At 59.1% G+C, this 26,981-nt stretch overlaps 1 protein-coding gene across 1 annotated transcript in view; it reads right to left on the reverse strand.

The window, feature by feature from the left end:
- ZMIZ1 (zinc finger MIZ-type containing 1) overlaps positions 1–26,981 on the reverse strand; it is a 102,846-nt gene that overhangs the window by 7,122 nt on the left and 68,743 nt on the right. The window contains exons 4-17 of the mRNA XM_065894046.1: positions 24,870–25,014; positions 14,673–14,787; positions 13,431–13,648; positions 12,268–12,466; positions 11,020–11,292; positions 8,111–8,293; positions 7,072–7,149; positions 6,216–6,390; positions 5,581–5,722; positions 3,947–4,157; positions 2,701–2,806; positions 1,670–1,830; positions 636–703; positions 247–315 (exon numbers count right to left, since the gene is read on the reverse strand). Of these exons, the coding sequence (XP_065750118.1) occupies positions 247–315; positions 636–703; positions 1,670–1,830; positions 2,701–2,806; positions 3,947–4,157; positions 5,581–5,722; positions 6,216–6,390; positions 7,072–7,149; positions 8,111–8,293; positions 11,020–11,292; positions 12,268–12,466; positions 13,431–13,648; positions 14,673–14,787; positions 24,870–25,014 (2,143 nt within the window). The remainder of the gene's footprint in view (positions 1–246; positions 316–635; positions 704–1,669; positions 1,831–2,700; positions 2,807–3,946; positions 4,158–5,580; positions 5,723–6,215; positions 6,391–7,071; positions 7,150–8,110; positions 8,294–11,019; positions 11,293–12,267; positions 12,467–13,430; positions 13,649–14,672; positions 14,788–24,869; positions 25,015–26,981) is intronic.

Raw genomic sequence — 26,981 nt, forward strand, 5'->3', positions numbered from 1 at the left:
CGAGACGCGGCCATGTCAACTTCCTGCTCTGGCTGAGGTTGGTCCTTTCTGGAAAGTTCATTTGCCCCCAGCTACAGAACCCCTTAAAGTGGCAGAGAGGTGGGGGATGTGGGAAAATGGTCTGCCGGCCAGTGGGGGATAGGGTATCAGGGGTGATCACACACTCACCTCATGCAACTCAGGTCAGCATCCCGCCCCCCCACCTCCTCCCCCACCCCCTGCCCTAGTGTGGGGAGGCCCACTTACTGTTGGATGGCATTCAGGATGCCCCACATGTACTGATCTACCTCCAGGCCCTCGAGCAGAGCGGTTTTACTGGAAAAGGAGAGAGGGGGCTTGGCCTTTGCTCCTGGACCCTAGCGGGTGAGGCCACAGCCCACTCCTCCCCTCTGTGTCCAAGAGACTCGGGCCCTGCCACTGGTTCCTACTTGGGGGCACCGACAGGAGAGGGCAGCCTTGTGACCGCTTGATACCAAGGGACTGTGCACAGCCCCCGTGATCTGAGCCCCTCTGCTGTGCTTGGGTTCTCTCATCCGTGTTTAGGGCAGGTGGAGGTGGCTGGACCCCACAGAGCAGGGCCTCAGCTCCTCCTGGAGCCCGGTGACGTAGCTTATGCTGAGGTGGGCATCACTCACTTGCACACAGGACACCTCCAGGTCCCTCTCTCGCAATTCAGCTGCAGGTACGACTCCAAGTCAAAGCACTGTGGAGGCCGGGAGACACAGACAGATGAGAGCAGGGCTCTCAGAAACCTGTTAAATGCAAGTGCCACTGCCTCCGGGACCCTCATGAAGACGTCCCACCAGGGAGGGAGACAGGTGATGGAGAGACCCAGGGTTGAGAGGGGTGATGACCTTGCCGATTTTCTGCTGTGCTAACAGTTTTCGGGCCACGTGGAATCCCTGCATACCTGTGTCCAGCCCTCCTACCATCCCTGTGCCCCAGAGGACCCATGGCCTCTGAGAAGCCTTCCTGGTTCCCCTGCAGCCACCTCTCACCGATCCTGCCCCATGACAGCCCCTCTCCCTGGCCTGGCCCAGGCATGGAGGACACACCCCATCCAGTTCATCAGTGCGTCAGACAAATAAAGCGACCAGACCTCTGCTGCCCCCTTTTTCCCGGGGATGGGGGTTAGCAGGGCTGGGAGGCTCCCGACCCACTATGAAGCCCTCAGGGCCAGTTGTGAGAGGGTGGGGCTGAGGGTGCGGCTGGCCTGGCCCCACGGCAGCCCCCACCCAGTGAATCCCACCCACCTGGGCTGCCCGCATTTAGCCACCCAAACTGTGACAGTCACTCATCCCACAGCCACTTCCTGAGTACCTGCTCAGGGCAGGGCCTCGGGACACAGCAGTGAACCAGGCAGAGGCGTCCCTGCTTTCAGGTTCCCTATCAGCCGTAGTGGCCGTATGCGCAGAATTTCCAGCGGGCATCTCACGTCTGCCAGGGCTGGGACTGTCTAAATCCAGCTCTGTAGCCCCCTGGGAACCTAGCTCTGAGCACACAGAGAAGATGCTCAGAGGATAAATGATGGCAGGAGTGAGTGAGTGAAATCAGCTCCTGATGGTCATGGCATCCTTCCGGGGTTGCAGACAGGCCCTGCTGCCCATCCCCCCGCCTACTCCTCGCCATCGCAGCCAGACTCCGGGACGCTCTCCCTGGGACTGCTCACCTGGACGTGCTTGCAATCGTGGCCTCGAGCAGGCAGCTGGATGCGCCGGAATGTGATGGGGCACTTCAGAGACACCTTGATGGCTGTCTGCTCCACGCCGTCTTCCCCATTGAGGGTCGTGTTGCCTGACGAGGCAGCCACGCTGCTGAAATTCCGCTTGACTGTAGGGCGGAGGCACAGGTGGATAAGGAGGGCAGGGCCGTCCTGCACACCCCCCACTCCTTCAAGTGGCTGATACACACTCTGATTCTCCACGCCCCCCAACACGGGGAGGTCTCATGAACAGGGGCAGGGCACCCCCACCTGGGCAAAAGGCAGCTCAGCACGCCGGAGGCCCTGGGCCTCCCAGTGCTCTGGAATGACACTCTACATGTGACATGTGTGAAGTGCCCCTGGAGGTGGCTGCATCAGTCCCCCAGTCTCTGCAGTTCATGCCCTGTCTTCACTAGGAAGGCAGGACTTTCTGCAAACCCTGCAGAAACCCAGTCTGGCACTTCACTGACTTTCTGGGTCAGTGGGAGAGCCCCACAGGCACTTTTGCACTTAATTCTCCAAATGTGGTAATGGCCTGGCCGGATTCTAGGGCTCAGGACGTGAAGAAGCACATTTGAAGGGGGGAGCAGTGATGCGCCCCCCTCCCCCGCCCCGGCCCCCAAGTGTCTGCACCTGGGAGTCAGAGCCAAGTCGCCCCTTCTTGAGTTAGGCCTGGGCTTTTGAGGTGGAATCCACCCCTGTGCTTTTCTCCTGATGAAGAACCCCCTCTTCCAGTTCCTCCCATCCTTCCAGGTGATCACCTCCTCCAGGAAGCCTGCCTGGCCTACCTCCACCATGGCGTCTTGTTTTAATCTGCCCTACATGCTGTACTCACAGTACTGTGTGCTCATCTGATCATCCCCACAGCCCCAGAGGAGGGGCATCGGAGGGGGACGGGCTAGTGCCAGGGAACACTCAGGGCCTGGTGGTGCCAGGCCCAGGGGACAATGAACGTGGTGGGACTGGGGTCTGGTTCCAGCTCCCGAGCCCCCACTCACTTTTCGTGATGCAGTGCTCTGCGGGCAGGAGCCGCTTCTTGAGGAGGCCTTGCAGCACGGAGCGCACGGAGGGCCGGTGGACCAGCTGCAGCACGAAGAGGTGGGACTGCCGAGAAAGAGCAGAGGCTCGGTCACTGCCGCATGGCCCCCACGCCTGCCACCTGGGCCTCCGCAGGCCTAGGCCGCGGAGGAAAAGGGCCCCACGTCCATGGTGATGCCCCGTTAGGAGAGGGTCCCCTGGGACCTGGGAGAGAGCCCTTGAGGCCCAGGATGTGTCCTGGGACCTGCGAGCTGGGGACCCAGACCGGGGTCACTACCCGGGGGCAGCTGCTGCTGTCTATGCCAACAAGGCTGACTCTGATGCTGATAGACCCCTGGGATGTGGTTATGGGACACAAGGCATCAAAATCCGGGCCAAACTCACTTCCTAGCCTTGGCCCTCCTGCCCCTTGCCCCGCTGTTCCCCATCATGCCTCCTCCACCCTTCCCGCCAGAGGATGTTGTCCTGTCTTCATTCCTCCAGGAAGCCTTCCAGGACTGCAACCCCCAACAAGCCCCCGCAGGCTCCTCACTCTGACAGCATCCCCAGTCCTGTGACTCTTATCCCCGGGTGGTCGTGGCGCCCCAACCCTCATAAGGGCAGGATCAGAGCTCTTCCTTCTCCTCCAGGGAGGCCAGCAGAGTGGGGCAGGTACTCTGCAAATCCCCGGACAAGCCCTGAGTGTCAGGCCCTGATCTTGGGGGACAGGAGTGTGGCTCAGACGTGGTCCCAGATCAGTGAGTCACAGGTCAGGGGACACACATACACAGTTCTGAGACAGCATGGTTGAGTGACAAAGGGAAGGAGTTAACTCCAGACTTGGTGGAGTTGGTTCTCAGGGGAAGAAGTGATTAGAATATAAAAATTTCTTGCAAACGAGGCACGAACGGAACCTAGCTTTGAGGGACACACAGAACTTCCTCAGTGGAAGAAGGTGGTGGGCACGGGGGATGGTGTCCGGGAGGAGAATCTACACGAGCAAAGGGAGGTGAGTGTGTAGACCAGATGGAGGCTGCGGTAGGAGAAAAGGCCAGGCCCTCGGACCAGAGCACGGCGGCTTGAATTTCACCCCACGGCCCTGGGGGGGACTGTGGCACGTTTCTGGGGTACTCCTGAAAGATCACTCCTGGGGAAGGGGGATGGAGACCCCTGACGCAGCTGAGGCCCAGAGGAGGCTGAGGATCTCGGGCCCGCCCGCACACTCACGCAGCAGCAGGCGGTGACGGTGATCTGGATGGTGTTGCGGCCCGGCTGGCACACGTGCTTGAGGTGCAGGGGCTTGTGGGATGTCTTGTTGTCGCCACGCTCGATGGTGAGGGGCGTGGCGTTCACGCTGACCTGCACCGAGGCTGGCCAGTTGGTGTTCATCTGCCGGTCCTCGTGGTGGTAGCACTTGAACTGCAGCTCCAGGTCAGACCTGGGGGCGGGGCGAGGCTCAGGGCGGCTCTGCGAGGGGGCTGCCCATGGCCTCCACGACCCCTCCCTCACCAGAGCCCCCCACCGAGTCACTCGGCACCCTGTCCTCAGCCACGAAGGCTCCCCCAGCCGCCTCGAGCTCTCCTCCTCTCTCACCCTGGACGTTCCCCCTGCCCAGGCCTCCCATCAAACCCCATCCCGACGACCCAAATTCCCCCCATGCCTCCCATATACTGTTCAACCACAGCCCCACAGCTCTGGCCACAATCCGCCTCAGTCCCCTGCACGGAAGTACGCCTCCTGTTTCCCCAGGACAGAGACAGACGGACAGACGCTAACTCAACGAGGCCAGCTGGAAGGCTGATTATGCCCTGAGCTCCTGTGGGAGAAGCAGCCCTGGCCAGGGGCTGCCTGGCTCAGTTCCCGCCCCCCTACCCCTGCGGTGGGCCCCAAGGACACGGCACCGAAGGAGTCCCCACAAAGCCAGCAGGGCCAGTGGCCGAGCCACAGAAGGTCTCGCAGGCGACGGTACTCACGGCTAAGGAGCAGCGGGTGAGCAGGGCCCCTGCATGCGGGTCCCTCTACCCTTTTGCCTGAGTGCACTCCCGTGCCCTCCTGCCCACCCCAGCTGCCTCTGGCCTGCTCCAGGCAACGGGCCAGCTGTGCGCGCACCGTGGTGTGTGCGCACGTGCCCAGCTCAGACACGTCTCGTGCCCTCAGGGTGCTCACTGGGCAGCTGAGGCCTTTGGTCACTGACACAGTGAGGCAGTGTGAGTCCTGCCCGCGGAGGAGGAACCGAGGGTGGAGACACCAATGCGCTCTGGTGTCTGAGAGACCCGGGCCCGAGTCCCAGCTCTGCCCCTTGCTAGCTGCGAGGACCCATCCAAGCTAATCACTTCTCTGGCCTCAGTTTCCTCACTGTCAACGGGGCAAGCGATGCCCACTCATAAGATCAAAAGAGATCAGGTATAGGAGGCTCAGGACACAGAGCCTGGCCCAGCAGGGGGCCTCCAGACCCCTCACTCCAGCGCCCACTGTTTGAGCAGCAGCCCCACCCGGTGGCCAGCTGCTCGCCATCTGCAGGAAGGACCCGGCCCTGTTCCTGCTCCTCTCTCTATATTCCTGGCTCTGACCACATGAGCCACGTTCGGGGCCAACCCGGGGGCCCTGCTGGAACATCCTCTTGCTCAGCCTGAGCTAGCCACGTTTTCCTCTGGGAATCTGTTCTTGACCACTGTCTCATCAGGACCGGGGTGGGTGACAGCAGCTCCCTACCCTCAGGCCACGGAGCCAAGGCAGATTTGTCTGTCTCCCGGCACCCGCGGGTTCGCTTTGCCACCCCCAGGGCCTTGCACACAGCAGGGCCCAGTCAGCACTGGGGCCACCTCCACCCGGCTCGGGCTATGCTGTGCCTTGACGCTCACCTCCACATCAGCGTCTGGTGGACTGTGGGCCTCAGGTGAAAGACGTGGTTGCTGACGGCCAGGTTGTGCTCCAGGCGGAAGGGCTCCAGCACCACGCCATCCCGCACCGGGAACGTGAGCCGCAGCTCGTCGTTGTGGTTGGCTGCGTGGGGGAGGGGCAGGTGAGCCGCACGGCCCTCGCCCCGGCGGCACACGACACGCACCCTCGTCTGCACGCTCTGGGCGCGCGGGAACAGGGCCACGGCAGCTGGGCTGTGTGCTCAAGGGCATACCAGGCAGCCCCTGGCTTCTTCCGGTCCCTCCGACCCCATCCTGACCATCTCTGCCTCCCACTTCCCACTCATCCCCCCGCTCTGCATCCCCTCCTGTCTCCACCTGCCCCCTGCTCTGGAAGCCCCGGCTGGCTTCTCCTCCCAGCCCTTTGCCACAGCTGAGAGGTGCTTTCCCTCCCAGCCTCCAGCCGCTCAGGCAGGTGGAAGGAGGCCTGCTCTCACAACCCCCGCGCCCAGCCCCCAGAGGCAGGCAGGCAGGCAGGCAGACTTCCAAGCCCCCTGGCTCCTGGCACACTGTGGCTGGATGCGGTGGAGCTGGCTTGACGAGGGAGGGAGGAGGGAAGGAGAGAGCAGGGCGCTCACCTGGGGGTGGGGGCAGAGCACTCATATTTGGCTTGATGTCCGGTGGGAAGGGGGGTTTAACGTCTTGGCTGGGGGACAGGTATGGGGGGATGCTGCTCCCGGGGGTCATGGGGGGCGTGGGGTTCCCTGGAACAGGCGAGTGGGGGTAATTTGCCACAGGAACCGGCCTGGGAGGCTGGAGGGAAAGAGAAACCACATATAGGTTATGGGCTCACGGGCATAAGGAGGGACCACGGCTGCGGACACGTGCCCCACCCACCCTAGGGTCCTAGGGCTATGGCCCTTGCTCCCCCGAGGGAGGAGAGCCCCTCAGGAAAGCCCCTTCCTCCACTCTGGCCACACTCAGGCCTCTGACCCTATGGGAAGACAGGTGGGCCTGGAAAGGTTCTCCCCACCCTTCACTTGGGTCATGGCACCAGGGGGATTGTAGGGTCCCCAGCCCATTTGACCAATGAGGACACAGGCTCAGGGTGACGGGGAATTCGCCTAATATAATCTTGGGAGAAGAAGGATGCTAGGAACAATGCCAGGTCTCCCGCTGCCCACATCATGGCTCCAGGCCGTGTCCTTCATCGCCACCCCACCCCACTGGGGTCCCCAGATGGAGTCAGGCGTGAAGCATCTCCAGGAGTCCCTTCCCTTCCTCTCTCAGTCCCCACCTTGTTTTCTTCCCAGGACTGGCCAGATCCACACTCATCCCTGGCCCACCCATCTGAGATGCAGCTCCTCCAAGCATCTCTGGGCCCTGGAGCGGACGACCCCACTAACGTCCAGAAAGGCTGGGGCAGGAACGGTGAGGCCCCCTCTAACACAGTGCATGTGGGTTCTAATTCCCGAGATGGAAACTGAAACATACCCTATTGACGTTCCCTTGGCTGTAGCTGCTGTAGCTGCTTCCAGAGAAGGTGTTATTTTGTCCATTAAACTGCTCTGGCTGGTAAAGCAAGATAAACAGTGCCGTGAACGGAAGGCAGAAAAGCTACCCAGCTCTCCCTCCTGAAACGAAAACCTTCCAGGAGGACAGGGGATGCTGAAGAGGCCCGCCCAGCGCTGGGGTGGGGAGTGCGGTGGGGGCAGAGCACACCACTGCCACGGTCAGTGTTCCGCCTCTCTCTGCCCATAGCTACTAATTGAGCAAGTTTAAAAAAATAGCAACACCTCGCGTGCTGCAGTCGGGCTAAAAATAGTAAGCCCATGTAAGCCAAGGGCTGGGTAGTCATGTAAGTTGGCGTGATTCATTGGCAAATAAGTGTAAAATATTTCCAGAGTCTTCCTCACTCCTGAGAATGTACTTTATAATGATCCCAAAGAAGGAAAGAGCTATACGCCTGAAAACACTGATTATAGTACTATTTCAAAAGTGAAAACTCAGAAAAAACCCAGATGTCCAACAGAAAGGATAAAATGTGGTGTGGCTCCCCGGAGAATGTCAGGCAGCCATGAAAAGTGACAGCCACGGGGACTGTAGCGATAAGGAACAGGCTGTGTTCAAGTGAAAGAAACAGATTCAAAATCACAACCGTAATAACATCTATACAGCACGGTTGATGCCCACACGCGCGGGGACAAAGTCTACAGTCAAACGTAAATATATCGGGGTGGGTGCTTTTACTTAAAAAAATATATTTCCTTCATTGTTATTATCTCGTACGTGCTATAAATAGTAAAAGGAGAAGGAAAACCATCATCTGAGCCCCACGAGAACAGGAACCAAGAAAAGCCAGTCTGTCATTCTGGCCGCTGCATGCACAGCTCTGAGCACATGAGATCACATCCAGAGATCTCCGCCTGCCCCCTGGTGACCCCAGGGGACAGCCAGGGTCAGGATGACACAGGCAGGGGTGGGGAGGTGAGGTGGTAAGGAGGGAAGGGGCCCGTGGGGTGGTGGGACTCACCTTGTAATACTGCCCCATGTTGACTGTGGGGGGCGGGTACTGCCCGGTGCTCGGCTGGCTGGGCATCCGCTGCCCGGGGTAGCTGGGAGAGGTGAGCGGCCGTGGGGGATTGGGGGTGGGGTACTGGCCTGGCTGGGTGGGGAACTGGCTGTTTGGTCCATATTGCTGGTTTCCGTAGTTGGGCTATGGTGGCAGAGAAAGGAGCGGGGAAAGGTCATCAGTGTCTCGAAGCCAAGCTGCCCACCAGATGCCAGGACGCCCCACCTCCTCTCCTCTGCCCCTGCTGTTTTCCACCCACCCAGAAAATGCCCACCCCACCCGCAAAGGAGACCAGCTGAACCAGATGGTGCCGGGGGCCCTTCCTGCCCTGACATCCAGGGACATTACATCGGCCCGTCTGGCTCGAGGGCCACCTCCCCATGAAGCTGTCTTTCTCAAAACTCCATGCCCCTTGAGCTTGGCAGTGCTTCCAGAGCCTCTTGCTCTCGCCATCATGAGGGTGCTTGATTCTGAAGCCCCCTTTGGGTCTCCCCTAGTGCTTAGGATGTGACAGACAACAGGATGCACTTCCAGAAAGGTGATCCCCAGCCCTTGCATTCTGAGGCTGAACCTGGGAGGCACTGTCCCCATACCCCACACGGAGCACAACACACTGATGTTTAGTTTTGGGCTACTGGTGCAGAGGTCGGGAGAACCAGGCTGGTGAAGGGACAAGGCAGCCCCTTGGGGGGAAGCAACAGCTCCAGAGAGGGGCAGGATCGCTGTCCTGGGAGAGCCACTCCCACCCTCCAGTTGCTTCCCTGTCTGTAAAATCAGGTGACCCGCAGGGCACCCCAGGCCATTACATCCTGCAGAGGCAGTGCTTCTTCCCCATCTGTGAAACTTCTTGTCTATTAACTCTCTCCTGCCCTCTAGGCTCAGAGGTCCAGGAGACAGGTGTGTCTCCGTGTCTGGCAAAGAACAGGCCTGCAGTTAATACTCGCTCAACGCATGGGGTAAACGGCAGAAGAGGGCGAAGTCTGCATCCGCGCTGAAGAACTGCGGAGCTCCCGCTGTTGCGATACGGCGGCTGCTCTGTGTGATGGTGAGGTTCCCATCACATCACTGCAGGACAGGAAGGGGAGCTGGGGCCTGTCCACTAGTCCCTCTGCGGGACCAGGTGACCTGAGCCCCGCTCCCGCCCCCAGGTTCCGACAACTTAGAGGTTCTATGAGTGTGTACTGAGAGTTGAGGCCAGTCTTCCCAGACGGGGTCAGGACGTGCAGTCTGTGGCCACCGGTGTCACAGCCCAGCGTCGGGCATTTTGTAGCTGGGTAGTACCAGCAGTCTATTGAGGACTTAGTAAAGATAACTGAGAGCCTTTGGTGTGCCCTGCTGTGACAGGTAAGAGCTGGGGAGCTAACACCGGTACAGGCACAGGGCTGACGTCAGGCCAATGACCGGAAATTCTGACCTTTTCTGTGATCGCCTCCTTGGGTGCCAGCAGCTGAGGTTGGGCCTACAGACGCATTCCCAGCCCAGCCAGAGGGAACGCCGGGAGTCTGAGCACAGAGGGGGCTGAGAGGGCCCAGAACTCATGTGGGGGCTGTGCGTGGGAGTGAGGCCCACGGGTCGAGGCCCTCCACCCCCAAGGACAGCCAGGGCCTCGGGAGCTGCCATCCTTCTCCAGCTTCTCCCTGAGCTGCTGCCCACCTGGAGGGGGTCTGGGCCTGACCCCGGCTCCTGGGTGTTTGAGGACATCCCTGACATCTCCCCTCTTGGACCGAGGACATCCCCATCAGTGTCCAAGCTGCATTCTAGCCCAAGTAAGGGTGGATGCTGAGGGGAAGCACATAGACCTTCAAGGAACTCAGGGTCTTTGGGCTCTAAACGCACTGGAAGCCCAAGCAGAAGGCACAGTTCTGAGACGGGGTGAAGCCAACCTGAGAAGAGGTGTGTGCTAGCAGAGCACCGGGTGATGCTCGGGAAGGGCCCTGTCCAGGTGAGGAATCAAGGTGGGCCTCTCGAGGAGCGTGTGCAGGGGCCACGATCCTGGGGTCTCTGTGCCTTCTGCAGGTGAACTACATCCTTACCCAGGTACCCACATGGGCCATTTGCTGCCAACCCGTTTTCTGGGTGCTCGCTGAAGGCTCTGTGACACCCCCTCCAGGAAGTCCTTCTCCTGACCTCACGCTGAGTTCCACACACCCCAAGGTGCATCATTCCTTTGTGAGTTCCAGCTTAGACCTTATCTTTCCTGCTTAAGTCTTGGTTCCTGGAGGACAGGAGGTGTGGGTTCGCTTCCTTCGATCTTCACTGATCTCGCGGCTGAGGTGGCTGGGCACCCCAATGGGCAGCCTTCCTCCCGACAGAGCCCCAAGAAACATGCTGTCTGCCTTCCAGTCACTTCTCCCATGTGCACGGCCTTTAGATCTTTACAGGGTTTTGTCTCATCTCTCGCTCTTGGGTGTGAGGTGCCCTCATGTGGGTGCAAGGAATGTGGACCCAAGGAGGCTTAGTTCCTTACCCAAAGTCGCCCAGCTAGTGTCTATGTCAAGACAGAAGAGAATCCTAACAGCGGCTACTGCTTGTTAATAAGTGCCTGCCCATGCCGGCCCAGGGCCAGGCGCTTCACGTACAGCCCCCCTCACTCAAGACTCCCAGGCAGCCCCAGGAGGTGGGCTGGATCGTCACTGCCTTTTGCAAAAGAAAAAACGGAGGCTCCAGGAGGTGACGTCACTTGCTCAGGGTCTTCTATATGGGAAACGCCAGAGCTGACCTTAACCTCAGGAGCACCTGACTCCTAAGATCCTGCCTTCTAGTCCAGGCTTCCCGAAGGTCAATCCATGCCCTTTTCAAGGGACTACCCACAGCACCCGTGTCCTCCCCACCTCCCACCCTGCCCACCGGCTGCCAGCTATCACACTCACCTCTCCCGGGTATGGCCTCTTTATGCTCTGAATGGGAAGGGACTGGGGCCGGGGGCCCGGGTAGGTCTGCTGGGGCATCCGCTGCCCATGTGTGCCAAAGGGGCTGATGCCGGGTGGCCGGGGTTGGTTCATGCCCATGGGAGGGCCACTCATCCCCGAGGGCGTCATGCCAGCCGCCATGCTTGCAGGGTTCATGCTGCCCCCCATGGAGGCAGGCCCCCGAGGCCCGGGCTGGTTCATGAATTGGCTGTTATACGCCTGGGTGGGACCCATCTGGAAAGAGGAACAGACCTTCAACGGGAGAAGAAGAAGAAAAAAAAAAAAAAAAAAGAATAAAATGCCACATGCATTGGAAGTGCAGGGAAGGAAGGAAGGGCGGGGGAGACGTGGGGGGCTCGGGGTTGGAGGCTGGGCACTTTCCTGTGCGGCTGCAGCTGGCGACCAGGTCCCAAAGGACCACCGGCCTCGTGGGCTCGCTGCTGCCCTCTGCAGGCCATACAGGAAAGGTGCAGCCCGAGGGGTGGGGTGCAGTCACTCCAATGCACAGGCAGCGTTTCCAGGGAGGCAGGCAAGGAACGGGAAAGAGGGTGCAGGGGTGGGGAGGGGCATGGGAGGATGGAGGTGGATAAGGATGGAGGCAAGGGCCCCTTTCCTGGAAGCCCCAGCCCCGCCCTTGCTCCTCAGCCAATGGACACACAACCTCCATCTGCAGTCTGAGGCGGCCTCGGCTCCCACCTGTGCCCACCTGCCCTGCTGTCCCCATCCTGGACTTCCCACCTCCAGGCCTGTCCTGCATTTCTGCGGGGGAGGGGGCTCCCCCTCTCCTCACACCCCACCCCATCCTTCTGAAGGTCAGGGGAGCAGAGCTGGGACCTGGGCAGGATACACAGATGGGATGACTAGGAGAGCACTGGTCTTCAGAGGCCACCGGGGGGGACAGACTGGTGACAAGGCTACTTTAGACATAGCCTGCTCTTTGGTGAGGAGAGGCCCAGACTGCAATATGGAACATCTTTCCCCATACACAGACACACACGAGCCACCAACCCACACAGAACAAACACAAGCTCCCAAACACACCCCCACCACTCTCAACCACACCGATACGCCCACACCCTAACACACGCCCCTCCTTGTGCTTCCAAGAAAACCTAAGTGCACCCTGACGCCATCAGCTCCCCTCGGCACGCAGACACCAACACCCCGGCTCTGATCCCCGGGGCTGTCTGCCTGGCGTGTAGCCCTTACCGGTCCGTACTGGTTTATATCCTTATTCTGTGTTTCTTGCAAGGCTGCCACAGTGGCCGTAGCTGTGGCCGTGGCCGTGGCTGCTGCTGCTGCTACCGCGGCTGCCGCAGCGGCGGCTGCCGGCTGAGTGAAGTCAGCGGGCGGCCTGGTGTGCGGAGGGATGCCCATGCCAGCAGGGGCATTAGGACCCCCAGGGTAACTGCGAGGGAGAGAAGAAGGAAGAGTTAGATGCTGCCTGAACCTCAAGATGAACCCATGACACGCCCGCCTTGGGCGGGGAGGGAGAGGTCAGCCCGTGCCAGGCCCTTGTGTCCACAGCTCACAGAGGGGGGAGGTCCAGATTAAGAGCCCGGCGGGGACGGGGGCCTCCTGGGGGTTGTCAGCCCCTCGTGCCACTTGGCAACCACCAAGCCGCCAAGCTGCCGTGTTCCTGGAGCCCCACCCGGGTGCTAGACAGCCACTGCTCCTAGGCACTAGGTCATGGCGCCCTCGGGCACACCCGTCAGCCCACCTTCTGGAGGACACCTAGCCTCAAAGAACCCGAGCAACCGGCCCAGGGCCTCTGGCAGGGGAGGGCAGGGTGGGGATGCAGCTGGGCTTCACCACGAGGCCCTACTGCGCTGACACGTGGCAGGGCTGCGGTTGGCCCCAGGGTGCCTGGCAGGGGTGAGGCCACAGGGCAGCCTTGGGCAGAGCAGGGCGGGCGGCGAGAGGAGGAATGGGGTGCCTCTGCCCCACCCCATGCCCCTCCCTGCCCTCCCCCTCCCTTGGACCGAGGGACCCCAGCCCTGCACCTCTTCCTCCACACCAGCAGAGCAGAGCTGACCCTCCTGCCGCCCAGCTCTCAGCGTCTCCCAACGTATAAAGACATGACACAGAGAAGGGGCATTTGAGAAATGCAACTGCAGCCCTTCAACTCCACGGGCTTGACGGCTCTCAGAATGCGCCCCGGCCGTGCAGCGTCTGGCCTGCCGCCGGCCCCCACAATAAAGGATGACTGTGCCCCGCAGGCAGACGGGATACCTGAGAAGAAGGGGAGCGCCAGGCTCCCCATGCTTCCCAGGCCAGGAAGCCCGTGCTGGGATTCACACTTGACTCCTAAGCCTGCCTGGAGGGGAAGGGCAGGGCTGATGTGCCCCTTGCGAAGGCTGCTCCCTGCTCACCTGGCCCCGAAGCCCCCGCTGCCAGGGTAGTTGGGCCGGCCGTACATGCTCTGCGGGATGTAGGGCTGAGCGGGGCCGGCCTTGGCCGAGAATTGCTGCTGCTGCCCAGCAAACTGTGGGGAGTTGAGGCCGGGGTTGCTGGTGGTCATGCCCGACGCCATGGGGTTGCCGCCTGGATTCATGGGGTTGTTGGCATTGGCCATAGGGTTCCCGAGGACCTGTGGGCAGAGAGAGGGGCTGTCACCCAAGTGGGTACCCCAGGTGGCATGAAGATGGAAAAGGAAAAATGGCAGGGGTGGGGGTGGAGACAGAGGCAAAACCGGAAGGACGACTGAGGAAAAGGAGGGGGGCGTTCATTTCATCTGGGCACGGATGGTTGCGATGGTATATACATGATTAGAAGGGGGTAACCCAGCCCGGAAGCAGGCAGCGGAGATGAGCAGCCTGTGATGGAAGGCGGTGAGGCTGGTCCAGCACCAGGTGGCAGGTGGGAAAGCTCTGGACTTCTCAGCCCTCCTGCCCTGCAAAGCCGCCTGGATGCCCAAGGGTCAAGCCACACAGAGGCCCTGGGCTGCTGCTCTGTGAGGGCAAAGAGAAGCCCAACCTACCAGCTCTAGAGGGCGGCAGGGTCCTGGCCGAGGGGCTCCCTGTGGCCCAAGACCACAGGTAAGTGCACTGGTTCCCTCCAGGGCGGCAAGCGGCCCTGAGCCTTTCACGTGGCCATGGCAGAGGCCCAGCAGCAGGGAGAGGAAGGAGTGGAGGAAGGAGGAAGGAACAGGAGCGGGAGGCAGGGTAGACTAGGGATGTGAAGTGGAGTTTGTCACAAGTTTTAGGCTCAATCTTTTGAAATCTAACCCAGGCCGTCCAGGGTCAGAGACCCCAGGTGTTGGAGCCCTGAGGCCAATAACACAGGAAGTTCTCCTATTTATCCAACCAAAGTAAATGCCGGCCAGGAAAGAGCCCCTTGCTGTGTGTCAGGTGAAAAACATTCCCTCAGGAAGGCCCTAAGGTTGGTTGGGGCAGTGCACAGGGGCCAGGGGCCATCCTCCTGGGGCAGGTGTGGACCCATCCTGGGTAGAGCTGTGTCCACAGCTGGGTGTGCCCTGAAAGCTGGTCTTTCCAGCTGGGGAGAGCCTGGGAGAGTGACCAGGGCTAGCATAGCATGGTGACCCGAGGGCCTCAGGGTTCGAGGGATGACCCCGCCTGGGAGGGGCTGTTGCTGGGGGCAGGACAGGCTCTTACCTGGCTCTGGGATGTGTTGGTCACTCCCCAAACCGTGGTGACCACGGAGAGGGAGCCGGGAGGCTGGTTGGTGTTCTGCTGCCAAGGGACAGAGTCATAGGGGAACGACCCATCACTGCAGAGGGAGACAGGGTGGGGATCCTCAGGGGCTGCAGACACAGGCGCAGACGGAGGCATGCCCCATCTACTAATCCCACCATGCTCTGCGGCTCCCAGCCAAGCCCAGGTGACCCCCATTCTCAGTCAGTTCTGGATCCCCCTGGCACGGTGTCCAATGCAGAACAGGTGCACACTGTAAGGTGACCGATCGTATGACAGCGACCTCTCCCCCCATCACTGTGGACGCGCCACCCCCATGGCTGTCTGTCTCATCTTAGCCCAAGTCCACAGGCCATGCTATGGAGGAAGAGAGACCTGCAGGCTCACTCTAGGCTCTGCCTTCGACCACGCTCCGCTCTAAGTGGCTCTCCAGAAACAGCTCTGGTTCCTCCGCACCAGCTTCCCCTCAAAGCTTCCCCGTCCTTTCTCAGCAAAGGTCAGAAGGGCTCCAGTCTAAGTCTCGGTTCTTCCCCTTCCTCCTGACCCCTCAGAGTGAGGTGGCCGCCCTGCCCGGCTGATTTGGTCTTTGCAAGGAGCCTCCTTATGTCAGGTTTTCTTCCTGGATGACAGGTACTGGCCTACCTGCTGTGCTTCCTCCCCTGCTCCCACCCCGATCTCTCGCGCACCTCCCTGCCAAGCCAATCTCCTTCAAACACCTAAGACACTCGGCACAATCAAAGACCTTCCTTCAACGGCTTCCAGTGTTTACACACAGAGTCCAAACTCACACAGCAGAAGGGTTTACCCCATTGCTAATCCCACCCTACCCTGCTTCCCATCTTGGTTCCCACCTCTCTGGGAGCCCCTGGCCCCAGCTGTTCCCCCAGTCTCCTCTGTACTCCTCTGCAGTACCCACCTTGTTTGATGACATCTCCCGAGGAGCCCCCAAAGGTCAGAAGGCCCGACGCCCAGCCCCGCATACCCTAAGTGCTCAGAGGTGGCTTTCTATTAGCTGCCATGGTACAGATGGAGAGTGAGGTCCAGCAGACCCCAGGGAGAGGAGCAGAGGCACAGGCTCGAGAAGGAGCCAGCGAGGTCACGGTATAAAGAACCTGCCAAGGGTGCCACCCCAAGGAGTGCTGGGCTGGGGCTTCCTCTTCCCTGGAGCCGGTCCTGCACTGACTCTCCAGCGCCTCTTACTGAGAGAAAATCCCAGACACGGCCCCAGAAAGGGCAGAAGAGCAGAGCACTCACATCTGCGCTACCACCTCTGCCCACGGCATCCCGCCGGGGGTGAGGCCTGCAAGGTAGCACTGCTGGGTAGCCGGGGAGTGGGGGCAGGTGGGAGACGGGGCTTCTGGAGGAGGGTGGCTTGGTCGGAAAGCACCTCATGCCTCTCTCTGTCTGGCTTGTGCCTTCAACACAGGAAGTCAGCAGAAAGCAAAAGCTGACTCATACCCCAGCCGAGCAGCCAGCCCAGGCCCTAGAGGTTGGGGCAACTGGGAATGGAGGTGTGGGGAGCCAGCCCAGAGGTCAGACTTCCCGGAAGGAGGCGCAGGACTGCATGCCAGGTGGGCAGAGGGGCGCCGGGGGTCTGAGCCTTGTGCCCTGCTCTTTGCCAGGCGGGGCCCTCGGTCGAGTTGGGTCAGACTGGAGGGAGGACCGTGTCACTGACTGCCCATGCTGTCTGTCTCACCTTGCTGCCCCCTTGCCTGGCCACCCCCTCTGCTTGGCCAGCCCCTGGTTTCCTTCCTGTCCCTGCTCAGAAGTCACCTCACCGGAGCGGCTGTCCTGACCTCCTGGGAGAAGAGGACCCCCCCAGCCCCAATCCCTTTTCCTCTCACTCTGGCCTTTTTTTGGTACTGTGGGTACAAGTCCTGCACCTGCCCCTCCCTGGCTCAGGGCCCCGGCACAAGTTTCTGAGCCTGTGCGCACTCAGTCTCCTCGCTTGTTAAATGGGCGTAAGAACAACACATTCCCACCCCCGCTCTACTCTGTGTCTTCAGACTGCAGGTCATGACACAAGAGTGCGCTGTGACACTGAACCATGAGGGGGAGAAAAGAGGGAATAAAACAGAAAGTAATCAAGTGTGAGCGCATAGTAAGGAAGAGTATCATCCCTTGAACTGACTTCTTGATGTTACGCACCAGCACACGTGTGCCCGGGGTCTCGGGGTAAACGTGTGCATTACTGTGGATCTCAGGCCGGCTAGTCTGAACATGGGCCCCCGTGGCCTAAGTCTGACGCGGCTCAAAGAGGAGACTGCAGACAGAAAGGCTTCCTTAACTGGAAAGTGACACAGGCTTTAGCATTACTCATGATTTCTGGGGGGAAAACAGCAGGTCTAGAACTGCAGGGAGAGGAGCCGTCCTCAGGGAACCAGCCTGACGGCCCCCTGCCTCTGCAGGCCAGGTGTGACGTGGGCCAGTGGAAAGGGTGTGAGGCCCAGATGCACAGGCCAAAGGTGACCGACAGCTCACACGCGCTGCATCTGGGGGGCACCGCTGGGGGGTCTGGGAGCCCAGAGAGCCCGGATGGGGCAGAGAAGCAGGGGAAAACAAGCAGGGCCTGCCCCTCAGCACAGCTGGGCTGGAAGAAGCCCCGCTCTCCCAGGAGGTCACTGGGGACCCGGGGGCACCAGCTGGTCCCAGGGCTGGCACGCCAGTCTCACAGGGAGGCCCTGCAGGCTATGGTTTTAAACAACAAAGAGGAGACCCTGGACACCCACCCTCCTTCGGGGCCCTCACCTTAGGTGTGCCTGGACTCAACACAGGACCCTAGCAACCGAGCAGAGCTTAGGCCCGAGTCTGTCCTCTCTCCCCAGAACTCCTGCCCCATAAGCTCCCACCAACCCTCCAGGCTGAGGTCTGGTTCTGGCCGAGGTGCACGCCTGGCAGGCTCAGGAAGTAAAGCCCCCAGGGAGCCCCTCCGAGCCTGGCGGGGACCCACAGCTGCTGCCTCACCTCCTCAGGCGGGGAGGTCCCGGCTCCCTGGGATACAGGCCCTCGAGCAAGCTCCCAACTGCCCTGCAGCTCGTGGGTGGACCTTGTGGGCGGAAACCGGCTCCTTCCTGTTTTGTCCCCTCCGCCCCAAGCTCAGTGAGAAGCAAACTTAACCAAGGTTCCCAAACTGGGCATTCCGCTGTCTGGCTGGACGGTTCACCCCAGAGCCCAGGCGCACACCTGGCGTGTGCGGGGTACACGTACGTGTGCGCGCGCGCACACAGGCCCTGCTGGCACGATGCTCTCCACGAGTGCGGGGGGGAGACAGGCACATGCTGTAGGGTGGTCTCGGGGACCCGCTCGCCCCCACTCGCACCTGCTACAAAAGCAGAAGTGGCAGCCGCACCGACAGGGCTGTGACTCATCTCCTGGGGAGACGGCTCCTGCTGGCGCGGAAAAGGCACTCGCCCCCATGGGCCCACGGTGGCAGTCAGCCCTGCCGACGTCTCTGCCCAGACTCAGACACTGCTGTCGGGGCGGGGGGCGGGGTGCTGCCTGGCTCCCAGTGCCCGAGGGTCAAGGACCAGCCAGGCTCTTGGGCCCTACCAGGGTGGGAGGGGCTCAGGGTGCTGAAGAGGAGGCCTAGGGGCTTGGGGATGGCCGGAGGCCGCGTGCCTCCTCTGCAAGCACTATTTCCCCAGCAGACATGCGCAGCCCAGGTCAGAGGTCCCTGGCATTTCAGGGCTGCCCACTGGGAACCACTTCCCTCCACCTGTCCATACCTGGTTCAGAGGGAGGCCAGCACCCCTGGGATCTGAGAACCCACTCTTAGTAGTCCTGCCCAGCTCTGCACACCTGCAATCCAGCATGGTCTGGTCTCATGCCACAAGCCACCCGCAGACACAGTCCTGTCCAGTCAAACCTGCCCCAAGAATCCTGTTCCACCTACAGAGGCACCAGTGCCAGAAGCCACCAGCGTTCTCAGCAGTGCTCTGCCAAGCAACTCCCAACACAGGGGCAGCTGCTTCCCTACCTCTGTGCCTCTTCTCGGACTCAGATGCTTCGTCCTCACCCTGAAAGATGCCACTCATCCTTTCCAGGCTCCTCTTCCAAAGGCTACCTCTTCCAGGAAGCCCTCGCCCCATCCACTGGCCTGACCTCCACTTTCTCCTCACATTTCTGGGGCCCAAGTGGGAGCCTGAGCGAAAGCCCTCCTGCCTTTTTCCTTCTGCCCCGGGAGCCCCAGGTTCTCCGGCTACCTGTGCCTGGCATGATGTCTTCACACACCTGCAGGGCTCAGGACGCTTCTAATAAAAGTGCCAGAAAGAAACACCACCTCTCTGTGCTTGGCCTCAGAGGGACGCCTTAGAATGAATGAATGCATTCATTCATTAAGCCTGACTGCTGGCCACCTACAGTGTGCCTGTGACCACATGGGCACCCGGCACCCAGGAAGCGAGAGGTCCTGCCCTCCGGGGGGCGGGGACAGAGGCCTCAGTGTGCCATCCCTCGCCACACCCAGGGATGAGAAGAGCCCCTCACTCAGAGGGCGGCCATGAGGATTAGGTGACCTCACATGGGTAAGGCAAGGCCTAATACAGCCGGGTACCCTCGAACTACTGGCTGCTGTTACCACTGTCATGGTCCATTGAGTGGTTTCTACATGTAAGGAACCGCGTGAAGTGACTTTCACACAAGAACTCATTTAATCCCTTGAAGTGGGCTCAACAGACACATGCCTTAGGATCTGAGGCTCCCAGGTTCCCAGAGGTAGTCAAGGGTAAGGTTGATAGTGGGCCTGGCCACTGTCCCAGGGAGCTTAGGGTCCAGTAAGGTGGCGCTTCCCTGTACAAAGATGGCGATAATGCAAGGAAGCATCCATTACCAAGGCCATCTAGAAGTCCATGAGAACTCCAAGAAGGGGCATAACTTCCTAAAAGTTCTTGGGGAAGCCAGCCAGTGAAGGCACACAGGAGACGTAAGCTATGCTTCAAAGACTGGCCGCAGACAAAACCCAAATAGTGTCCCAGGAAAAAAACACTTTATACATCAAATCACTAGCTTTGGCCTGGACTGAGTATATTGGCAAATATTCAAGGACTCTGACTAAACATTTTTTTAGCTAATAATCAAACGGCAGAGGGAGGCCTCAAAGCACAGTGGTTAACTATCTGGGCTCGGAACTTAGATTCTTTGGGGTCAAACCTTGGCTCTGGTAGGCCACTGATGATTTCTATGACCTGAGCCGTGTTACCTAAGTCAGCCTCAACTTTCTCATCTGTAAAGTGGGACTAATACTAATATGCTTAGGATGAGACATACAAATACAGGTAAAATTCTGCACAGTGCCTGGCAGACAGTCTCTGCTCAACTGTACCTATACTTTTCTCTCCATTTCTCCAGCTCAGTTGGGGTGTAGGTACCCGTATTTACTTGATGATATAGTGATGGTGCTTGGAAGTTTTGCAAATAGGCTATCAATGGGAGGGGGTGTTATTAACATTCCTGCCTGTTGAACATATGTTCCAAGCCTCTGAGGCTTTCCTTAGTGTTCCTCTGCCTTCCTTTCTCTCATAAACTCCCATCTATACTTCAGAGCCCAGCCTGGATGCCTCCTTTTGTGACTCTCCTAAGCAGACCACCAAGGGCATTTTACTTTGTTCCCTGAGCACTTCTTTTCATATATTTTACAAAGAGCTCTTCACACTGTAGTTACAGCAGACGGTTTACATGTCTGTTTGCCAGCCCCATGGGCACTGACCAATGTTTGCTAAATATGAGAAAATGAGTAAAGAGGGAGTGATGATTCCTGGTTCCCGGGCACCTCCTGTGAAAGTGTCTACACAGACATTCATGGAGGGAAGCGGGAGGGAGGGCTGCATTATTTCTTCCCTTGCAGTTCTCACAGCCACTTTATTTGGGAGAAATAACAAATTCCTATTAAGGGTATCGCCAGACCTTAATTAATTTCCCTCATCCGGCTCTATGGGTCCCGTCTCTGCGCAAGGCTGTAGTGTTACCACTAATGACACACCAAGCCAGTGAGGAGCTGACGCTCCCACCATCTTTAATTTAGGGGGACCATTAGCAGCTCTCTCCATCATCACAATTAGTGGGGGCTGCTTCCTTCCCTCCCTGCGGTGAAACTCAGAGAGGAACTGCTGCAGCTAACTGCGTATTAGAGGGCTTTAAATTTTTTCAAGAGGAAGGAGAAAAGGAAAAGATCCTTGCGTCTTGGCAATCTGGAACTGACGGATTTACAGATCCTTCAGTCTCCCTTTCATTGCTTTTTTCTTTTTTCCTGGGGGCAAGAAGAGGGGTCCATTACAAACTGAGCTTTCGGTGTGGCTGTACAAAAAAGAGCTAAAAATGAAAAGCGGTGAAGGTGGTGTGATGGGACCAAGGAAAGAAGAGGACCGGCAGTCAGTTTCGCTTGATCCCTTCTTTGTTGGTTGACCGTGAATGAGCACATCTGAGTCTGATGGCCCCAAGCTGAGGGTTCAGAGAATAATGACTCGTCCACGGGGCTCCCCGTGTCCAGGCCTGGCAACAAGCGTTAAGTCCTCTGCTGCTGTCATTCCATTGCTACACGTGAGGCAACGGAGGTAGAGAGAGGATACAGAGCTGCTCAAAGTGACCCAGAGAGAAGACAGCAGAGCTGAAACTCAATGCTGGGCAGCTTGGCTCCAGGGCCTGTACCCCGCCTGCTATACGGCGTGGAGCTAAGGGCCCTGCTCAGGACTGGAGGGGAGCACAGGGCCGTGCCCAGAATCCGAGGGGAGCCCCAAGGCCCCTCCCAGGAACCTCTCCTCTGGGGGTTGCAAATCCCTCACCTGGAGGGGAAGGGTGGCACCCCTTGGTCTTGGAGGCTTCCCCAGCTCTAGTGGACGTTGACTGTAATCAAATTAAGAGTATACACAAGGTTTCTGAGGCTTTCCATTACTGCTGTAGCACATGGACAATGTGCTCATCACAAACGGCTTTTTCAGCCACTCACTAAATATCTGGAAGAAGACAGAAATATTTGTTGGCAACAAGTCTGGGTCACTGCCGGGACTGTGAAGGGATCCTGCTGCCTGGCCGCAGGCCCGAGGCCCCTTCCTGCCCTGGGCTGGCCTCTCCCAGCCTCCCTTCTCCTGTGCGGTGCTCTGCGCACCTCTATAAAGTGGGAGGACTGCACACCGACGGCTCAGTGGTCAGGACCAGACGGGGACGAGCCCACAGGCTGCTCCACGAACCACAGCGCGAGCCAAACGTGTGGGTACCCAGGATTCCTCCTAACCGCTGGCACGCTCAGAAGCTGGCTCCAGGGGTCCTGGGCACAGGCCCCAACTCACAGACTGATGCTGTGGGGCCGACCTCCATGGCCTGTAATGGATGTGACCGTGACACCTGAACTACAGAAATACAACAGTCACAGCCTCCTAGCCCACCGGCCTGGGGCTTCAGGCCTCCTGGCTCCCTCACGCTCTCCTGTTTGCTTGTCCTCAGAACCTTCAGACAAGGACCCCTGCGTCTTGGAATAGCCACACACCTCTGAGCACCGAATCCTGAACACGCAGGGTCCCTAATCTCACCCCCCGCCTGAGGTCTCCTTAATGAAAGGGGAAGAGAAGCTTCCTTCCTCCAAGTCATTCAATACAGCTGTGGAGGAGGGCGGGCAGAAGACTTTCCTAGCTGTGACAGTATTTGACTTTCTCTTCCACTTTCTTTCCTTCTTGTTTGGGAAATTACATGAGGGACTTAGAAGGTGACGCACCCCATTGGACTTTCTCTGGAAATAAGGGACTCCCCACCTTGGGGAAATGCATGAAGTTATAGGCAGAGAGCAGCCGATCTCTAATCACAGGCCACAATGTGCCCTAGGAACAGCCCTGGTCGGAATGGACACGGGTTGGGCCTTGTTCAACAGATGATACTTCCTTCTGGTCTCAACTGTCCCACTATAAATCGGGAAATAGGGCGAGGTGTGGCTTAGGATCAGGTTAATGACCAGATACCACGTCACTGGTCTTGAATGGCTCGTGGGAGGGTGAAGGGCAGAGCGCTGTGTGTGGTTCGGCGCCCTGCCCCTTCCTGGCTGTGTGTTCTTAGGCAAGTCATTGTCCTGCTCTGGGCATTTCCCTTCCAGTTCTGTCCTTGGGGTGTAGGATATGGTCCAGAATGCCTGTCACCTTGCTGTGTTGTTACCCATCAACACTTAGCACGTCTTCCAATGCACACAGCTCTCCCTTCTCTGAGGGGCTGCCTGCTTCACCCTCTCTAGCACTCCATGGGCACATACAAGGGGCTGAAGAGGGGCGTGTGTGTGTGTGTGTGTGTGTGTGTGTGTGTGTGTGTGTGTGTGTGTGTGTGTGTGTGTGTGTGTTTAGCAGGGCACTGGGTACCAGCCAGTGGCTCTTTAGCCCATAGCACTTCTTGGGAAAGCCAGTTCGAACTCATAGGATGCTATCTGCCCAGCTTCCAGCCCAAGTCCTTCAAGGTCAAGGCCCATATCCTCTGGGCCTCTTGACTGTCTCACCCTGGCCATCTTCCTCCTAGAGAACCCCAAAGTCACTCACCCTAACCCTGCCTCCACCTGCCAGCTCCCAATTTTGCCTCACTGAGTCTTATTTCCCCAACCAGTGAGAGTCAGCTCCTGGAGCAGAGACACCCTTCATCTGTTTAACCCTAGGACCAGGCAGTCTCATGCTTTCAGCTCAACTCAGCAGAGACCTGGCCAAGGGCTGGCTGCGGTCACGGCCAAGCGGGTCTGTGGCAGGTCCCCGGAGGGGCTAGCCTGCCATCAGAGGCAGCTTTACTGAAATGACCTGGAGAAGGGATGGCTGAGAAGGACATGCGACGTGGGATCATGAGAGGCAGGACGACTCTGGCAGGATGGAGAGTTAAGGAGGTAAAAGGTAGCAAGGGTAAATGCAAAGTGTGTAGCATGGGTTGCACTCAGCCACAGCCTGTACCCAGCGGCTGAGCAGCAGTTCAGCTGGAGAAGACCTGTGGCTTTTTAGCCGAGCGGGGGGCAAGGGGGGGAAGGTGGACGGAGGAGGGTTTTGCCTCTCTAGAGCAGTGGTTCTTAACCACAGGTGATACCTCCACCCCCCAAACATGTGAGAGTCCTTTAGCAATGCCTGGGGGTCCTAGGAGAATCGAGTGGGCAGGGACCAAGACATGACATGCTCTGCAAACCCCTGCACCATAAAAAACTACTCTGGCCCAAATGCCAACAGTACCCCGTCCTTAGAAACACCTACAGAAGGGGGCTGTTCTAAGCATCAGAGCTGTCAGAGTCCTGACCGAGGGCGTAACGAGGCAGTGACCCTGAGAAGGGTCTGACCGAGGCAGGGAGCCAGCCACATGTTGGGGGCCATCCTGCTCGGGCAGGTGCTGGACCGAAGAACTCTAAGTTCCCTTCTGGCTCCAGGAATCAACTAACTCTAATTCGATTTACAAAGCGTGGCCAGTACCAGACTTCCCGGCAGCGCCTCAATGGTGGGACCCAGGTGCCCTGCAGCGCGCTCTGGGCACAGGGAGAGCAGACAGCACGACAGGCCCTGTTGTTCCAGGGTCAACCCGAACAGCGCTCGCAGAGAACATCCCCAGCTCAGCGAGGGACGTGGAGATAATGAACTGGGGCACTTGCCGGTCCTGACCACGCGCTCCTTCTGAGGCTGGTGAAGGGCAGACTGGACAGTTGCTCAGTGCCTGATGGCCTCTGGCAAGCCCAGTCCCACCTGTGATGCTGGGTTTCTGGTGGCCCTGCCCAGTGCTGATGGTCCAGCCACACAAGGCTCCTGTCTGGAAGGCCTGGGCTGTGACCACCAGCCCGGTGACCTTCCTGAGCCCCTTCCAGCCCTGCCTGAGACTTTGCTTAGGAAAGAGGGGAGGCTCTGGGTTCAGGAAGGCTAACTTTCTGCCATAAGTCTAGAACCTGAAGAAGAGACAGCTCTCCACCAAAGGGACAAAGCAGTCAGGCTGGGTAAGCCCAGAGCTTTCAGCCTCTGTTTTGATGGGGGAGAAACAGCACTCACCCACGAGGATTTCAAACATGACAATTGCATTTAGAAAACATACTATCCTCCCGGCTGTTCAGGGGCACCCACCCCAGTTCTCCCACCTGAGGCACATTTCCAAGGAGACCTGGGGGCCTGAAGGGGGGCTGTCCAGCATCCACCCAAGCGGGCCCCGGACCCACCCCTGGTGGCGCATATGCCCACTCACCTGTGTGACAGAGTGGGTTTCATGGAGCTCATGGAGTTGAGGGGAGGCTGCATGGGGAGTTTCCCAGGGGGGTCGCTCTGGCGGCTCTTCTGATGTCGGAGCAGCAGGAGACGGCCGAGCTCCTCGCACCAGGAGGACAGCAGGGCTGCAAGGAAGGGCGGGATGGTCAGCGGGCTCCTCGGCCACCTCACCCACCCAGACTGGGTGCTCCTGACGCTGGCTTCGCCTCCACCTTGGTGTGACACCAGGAGAGTCACTAAGCCTCCTCAGGAGGCCTCAGTGTTCTCGCCTGTATAGTGGGGCTACAGCACCTAAAGGAAGGAGGACTGAAAAGCTGCTGTTACTGTAGGAATGGATCAGAGGAGGGCTGACCACAACGGCAAAGAGGAGAGAGTCAAGACGACAGAGCAGACAGCAGAGGTGGGGCCAAGAGGAGACCGGAGAGGGGCAGAGGGGCCAAGCACAGACCTGTGCCCTGGGTCCAGGTCAGGAACTGCTGGCCGCCCCCGGCCGTCTCAGTGAAGCCCACCCCCCTCGGACTCTGGACAATGGGCTCAACATGGCTTCCTCCCCATGGGTAGGACCCCAAATCACAAGGTTTAAACAAAATCCGGATCCTTCCTGGAACCTGTTGACGTTTTCCCAGGAGTGCCTGGGTTCTCCCTCACACTCCTCCCCCAAAAGTGCCCTGCCCGCTGAGCACGCGTGCACCCACCTTCCGGTCAGGACTGCGACAGGTCCCTGCCCTGCTGGGCACAGATGCTTGAAAGGACAAAGGATTTCCAGGGCAGAGTGGCCCTGGGGCTGAGCTAGATAGAGTCTGCCAGGGGCACCAAAGGCAGAAGCACAGGAGAACCCTCCACATCCAGGCTTAAGGAGGCCTCGGAAACCAAGAGAAAAGCAACCGGAATGAACTGGGTGCTGGGGGACTTTCTTTCATCCTGAACTGTGCCGGTGCAGCCACCAGAGGCCAAAAGCACCCTCAGGGTCAGTGTTTCTGGCCAGTCCTTCCAAAGCGCATAAAGGAGCTGGGGTTTGGGGAAGTCAGGAGTCAGGAAGGCTGGGTTGTCACCACCTCGCAGTGTGACCCTAAGGAGCTCACAGACCCTCTCTTGGCCTCAGTTTGCCAGCAGGGAAAGAGGAGTAAGGACCCCTGCCCTGCCTTTCCTCCAGGGCTGTGGTCAGGGGCAGGAGGGGAAACTGCGGAGACCGTGGAAGCAAAAACGGCCGATCACAGCCCAGCCAATGCCTCACTCCTGCCACGAGTAATCAGCCAGACTGATGTGATAGTTCTGGAACGCGTCGACCTGGTCAGGCAACCAGGAGCCTTTTGAACCAGGACTGCTCAGCCACTTGGCTGGATGCAGAGCCCACTTGCTTGTTTCCAGGGTCTCCCATGTGGACGCCGTGCAACATGCTTCTGTGTCCTTTTCTCGAATCCACCCCACGTGATGCAGGATATCAGCTCTCATCCCCATCTACAGGTGAGCGGACTGCTTCACTGCTCAGGCAGGTGAAGTCATTCGTTCACAGTAATCACAGTCAGAGAGAGGCAGACACACAGATGGTGCCCCTGCTGCCCATCCTGGTGGTGAAGCCCAAGGCTGAACCAGAATGTGGGGGAGGAGATGAAACTCTTCAAAAGGCCAAAACCAAGAGGCCAGGGCCTCTAGCCCCTCTGATTCAATGAGAAACGCTTCGGGCCTCATCTGAATCACACCCCTTACCTCGTTCAGCAGGCACTGGGGGAAGACGCACAGACACACAAGGCCCCGGGGTGGTAGCACAGGGCTGCCACTTCAAGCCACTCAGATCCTGGATAGGCTGCCCCATCAGCCCAAGGCCCCGAGAGGCAGGGCTGGGGGCCCTCTGAGACCCTGCCAGGCTCCGCCCATGCCCATGGCCCAGGCAATCTCTGTCAGGAGTGCAGAGTGAGTGGGGCCCAGCATCTTTAGGAGCAGCGGGAGAACCCCCGTCCATCGAGTCCTGCTGAGAGCTGGCTGGGAGGGAGGTGCCCATGTTCCCAGGGGTCTGCTGGGGACCAAAGGACAAAAGAAGGGCAGTGGTTTTTGTGAGAATGGGGTGGGGTGGTGAAGGGTCCCGCCGGGGTCA

Source organism: Phocoena phocoena, chromosome 16 (genome assembly GCF_963924675.1).
Source record: "Phocoena phocoena chromosome 16, mPhoPho1.1, whole genome shotgun sequence".
Classification (NCBI taxonomy): Eukaryota; Metazoa; Chordata; class Mammalia; order Artiodactyla; family Phocoenidae; genus Phocoena; species Phocoena phocoena.